Genomic DNA, 4,327 nt, shown 5'->3' on the forward strand with positions numbered 1-4,327 from the left:
TGATCTTTACTGCAGCCCACAACACACAATCACACAGGCGCGTGTGTGTGTGTGAGTGTGTGAGTGTGTGTGTGTGTGTGTGTGTGTGTGTGTGTGTATCTGTGCAAAAGTTTCATTACCATTGAGGTCAGGTCTGTATATTTGGAAGGTGGGGGGTGGGGGGGTGAGGAGCAGGAGGAAGAGGAGGAGCAGTCCTCTGAGGAGCAGTCAGCAGGAGGTGCTGCTCTCAGTCGGGAGGAGCTGCGCTGACACGCGGACCGTCTCCTCTCTCCGGACCGCGACGCTCGACCGGCTCCCCCCACCAGCACCACCAGCACCACCAGCACCACCAGCACCACCCGGACTGGTCGCCATGCCGCGCGCCGGCCGCGCGCTGCGCGTCGCCCTGTCCGCCGCGCTGTGGATCGGGCTGCTGTGGAGCCGCGCGCAGGCACGAGGTACCGGCTTACCGATTATTATATTATTATTGTTACAAACAGCCTCTGCATGCTCTGTTGTTGTTGTTGATCTGCCCAGCAGCTGAGTTATTGAAACACTGCAAGGGAAACTCAGAGAGAGCGAGAGAGCGAGAGAGAGAGAGCGAGCGAGAGAGCGAGAGAGAGAGAGAGAGAGAGAGAGAAATAATCAGAAGCTGTTCTGTTTGCTTCTGGCAACAAGATCTAGATCCTGTGTGTGGGAGAGAGGGAGAGAGGGGGGGGGGGGAGACTCTGCAGTGGGAGAGAGGGGGGGATTCCTCCCGTTTAAGCATCATCATCAGGAGAAGAGGAGGTGTTTGGTACCCAGCAGATGGAGGTTGATCAATAGTTTCCCTTGCGTCTCTTCGCCTCTTCTTCTCTTCTCCTCTTCTTCTTCTCGTCGTCGTTTCTTTTTATTTGTGTTTTTTGGTTTCAGCTCCAAAACAAACAGTTTAAAATCTCCTCGAGCGACCATTTATTATGATGCATCAGTTACCATTCTCTCTCCTGACCACCAGGGGGCTCATCTGGTTGTATAGAAGTCTATGCTTCATGTGTTAAAGCTGCATTCTCTCTCCTGACCACCAGGAGGGGACTCCTCTGGTTGTATAGAAGTCTATATAATGACTCTACTTCCCTCAGTAAACATTGTAGACATGAGTTTATGTCTCAGTCTCTAGTCTCAAGTCTTCTTCTATACAGCATGATGTCATCATTTAGGACATTATGGTCTGTAGAGTCAGACCATAAAGCAGGGGAGCTTTAGGGGCGGGGCTACAGGTGATTGACAGGTCTCTGGGTCCCGCCTCCTCAGTCCACATACGGTCACTTCCTTGTTGAGAGTTCTACTTCCTGCTTAGTAACAACATCTCTTCTGTTGCCATGTGAACGTCGTGGTTTCAGATGAGTGAGGTTTCCACAACACGTCGATTACAATAGTTACCTTCGCATTGAAAATGCGGAAGGTTATGTTTTGATCGCCGTGTTATTTATTTATTTGTATGCGTGTTATTCGCAGAACTCAAAAAGTATTGAACCGAATCGCATGGAATTTGGTGGGATGATTGGTTATTATCCGGGGACCATTTGATTAGATTTTGGGATCAATCGGGTCAAAGGTCAAGGTCATGGAAAGGTCAACATCTTTTTTTTTACCATAGCACGATACATTTGTGTCCAATTGGCAACTAATGCCAACATGTTCATAATTCAATGCCCAATCTTGTGATATGCAAAGGTATGCGCTCTACCGAGTGCCCGTTCTAGTTATTATTGTGATTGTTATTATTGTTGTTATTAATAACAATAACACGATTTCGTAGGATTCGTTGTGGATGATTTGAGCTTCACCTCTTTGAGTATATTTTGAAAATCAAAAGTGACAGTTGGCCTTACAGAGCCGCTGAATGTCTGAGGACACTCATACACACACACACACTCACACTCACACACACTCATACACACTCATACACACACACACACTCACACTCACACACACTCATACACACTCATACACACACACACACTCACACTCACACACACTCATACACACTCATACACACACACACACTCACACTCACACACACACACACACACACTCATTCAAGATGGCGCTGTGCCAACGGCTGCTTGTTTCAGTAGTGGCGTTTTGCTTTTATTTTATTGTCTTTTTTTGCACTTTTTCTCTCTTTTTCTTTTTCTTTTCTTTCACGTTTGTCTTAGTTACGGTCGGACACTGGACCATAACTACTTTTTTCGATAATTCTACTGTGGCTTTTGTTCACTTTGTCGTGAGTATCGGAGAGCCACAGCAAAACAATGACGGGGACCGTCGTCTACTCGCGTGCTCAGCTGATCGCTCTGCAGGCCGCAGCTCCTGCCTGGAGACAGACCTGTGATCCCGCTGGAGCTACGGAGAAGGGCTCGCGGTTGCAGATCGGGTGTCAAGCGGAGGGCTAAAACGAGGAGATACAAACCCTCGGTACCACCGATCATAACGGGAACGGAGGTCTTTGGCGAATAAGACGGATGAGCTCGGCGCTGGTAATGTCTGAGAGGATCTTCCGTGAGAGCAGTCTCTTGTGCTTCACTGAGACGTGGCTGCACGCAGACTATCCGGATCACAGCGCGTCTTTGCCCGGCTTCAGGACTGTTCGGGCTGACAGAGACGCTACACAGAGCGGTAAGAAGAGGGGGGGCGGGATCGCTGTTTATGTGAATGAACGGTGGTGCCACCCGGACCATGTGTGCGTGAAGGAGCGCTTCTGTAGCCCGAACATTGAACTGCTGGCCGTGGGGATGCGCCCGTACTATTTGCCGAGAGAGTTCACGTCCGCCATTGTGGTTGTCGTGTACGTGCCGCCATCAGCTGACGCTGAGGAAGCTGTGGACACCATCCACTCCACTGTGTCTGCTCTGCTGAATCATCAGCCTGGAGCATTCATGGCTATCACTGGTGACTTTAACCACACCACATTGGAAAAAGCTCTGCCAACCTTCCATCAATACATAGACTGCCCAACAAGGAACAATAACACTCTGGACTTGCTGTATGCTAATACTAAGGACGCATACAGCGCCACTGCCCTTCCCCCCCTCGGCAGGTCTGATCATGACCTGGTCCGGCTGACACCAGGTATGTTCCTCTGGTGAAGAGGCTGTGACCACCAGGACTGTGAGGAGGTGGTCTCTGGAGGCTAACGACGCTCTACAGGACTGCTTCGAGTCAACGGACTGGGATGTGCTGTGTGGACCGCACGGGAGGACATCAACAGTATGACCGACTGCATCACGGAATACATCAAGTTCTGTGAACACACCACCATCCCATCACGGACTGTGCGCTGCTTCCCAACAACAAGCCCTGGATCACCAGGGACCTGAAGGCGCTTCTTAACATGAAGAAAGCTGCTTTCAGGTCTGGAGACAGGGATGAGCTGAGGAAAGCCCAGCGCAACCTAAAGGTGAAGCTCAGGGAGGGCAAGGACTCCTACAGGAGGAAGCTGGAGGCCAAACTCAGCTGAACAACACAAGGAGGTGTGGTCTGGCATGAAGCAGATAACTGGCTTCAAGGTGGGAGGGAGACAGCCAGGGGCTCCTGGAGAGGGCCAACGAGCTGAACTGTTTTTTCAATAGGTTCAGTTCACAGCCCTCTCCTGTCTCCTCCACACATCACACCTCCCAAACACCTCCCCCTCTGTCCCCCCTGCTGAGCTGCACATCCACCGAGCCCTCAATAACAATGGGCTCCTCCACCTCCCTCTCTCTGTGACGACTGACCAGGTGAGAAGACAGCTGGAGAAACTACACCAGCGCAGAGCTGAAGGTCCTGATGGCATCAGCCCCAGGGTCCTAAAGACCTGCGCCACCCAGCTGTCTGGTGTCCTGCAGCGCCTCTTCAACCTCAGCCTGAGGCTGGGGGAAGTCCAGCTGCTGCGGAGGACGACGTGCCTGGTCCCTGTCCCAAAGAAGTCAGCACCATCTGGCCTCAACGACTACCGACCGGTCGCCTCACCTCCCATGTGATGAAGGTGCTGGAGAGGCTGGTCTTGGCCCACCTCCGGCCGCAGGTGAAATCGTCGCTGGACCCTCTGCAATTTGCTTACCAGCCTAATGTGGGAGTGGACGACGCCATCATCTACCTGCTGCAACGAGCTCAGTCGCACCTGGATGGAACCGGTGTCTCTGTGAGAGTCACTTTCTTTGACTTCTCCAGTGCATTTAACACCATCCAGCCACTGCTGCTGAGTGAGAAGCTGCTGGTGGCGTGTGGACGCGTCCACCATCTCCTGGATCACTGACTACCTCACAGGCAGACCACAGTTTGTCAGAATGGGCGTGTGCTGTCTGGAACGGTGGTCAGTGATGTTGGA

The 4,327-nt window shown here is 51.8% G+C and overlaps 1 protein-coding gene across 1 annotated transcript in view; it reads left to right on the forward strand.

The window, feature by feature from the left end:
* Positions 1-352: 352 nt before the first annotated feature.
* The window catches only part of LOC130205731 (seizure 6-like protein), a 45,985-nt gene continuing 42,010 nt past the window's right edge, over positions 353-4,327 (forward strand). The window contains exon 1 of the mRNA XM_056433228.1: positions 353-437. Coding sequence (XP_056289203.1) covers positions 353-437 — 85 coding nt within the window. The remainder of the gene's footprint in view (positions 438-4,327) is intronic.

Source organism: Pseudoliparis swirei, chromosome 15 (assembly GCF_029220125.1).
Source record: "Pseudoliparis swirei isolate HS2019 ecotype Mariana Trench chromosome 15, NWPU_hadal_v1, whole genome shotgun sequence".
Taxonomy (NCBI): domain Eukaryota; kingdom Metazoa; phylum Chordata; class Actinopteri; order Perciformes; family Liparidae; genus Pseudoliparis; species Pseudoliparis swirei.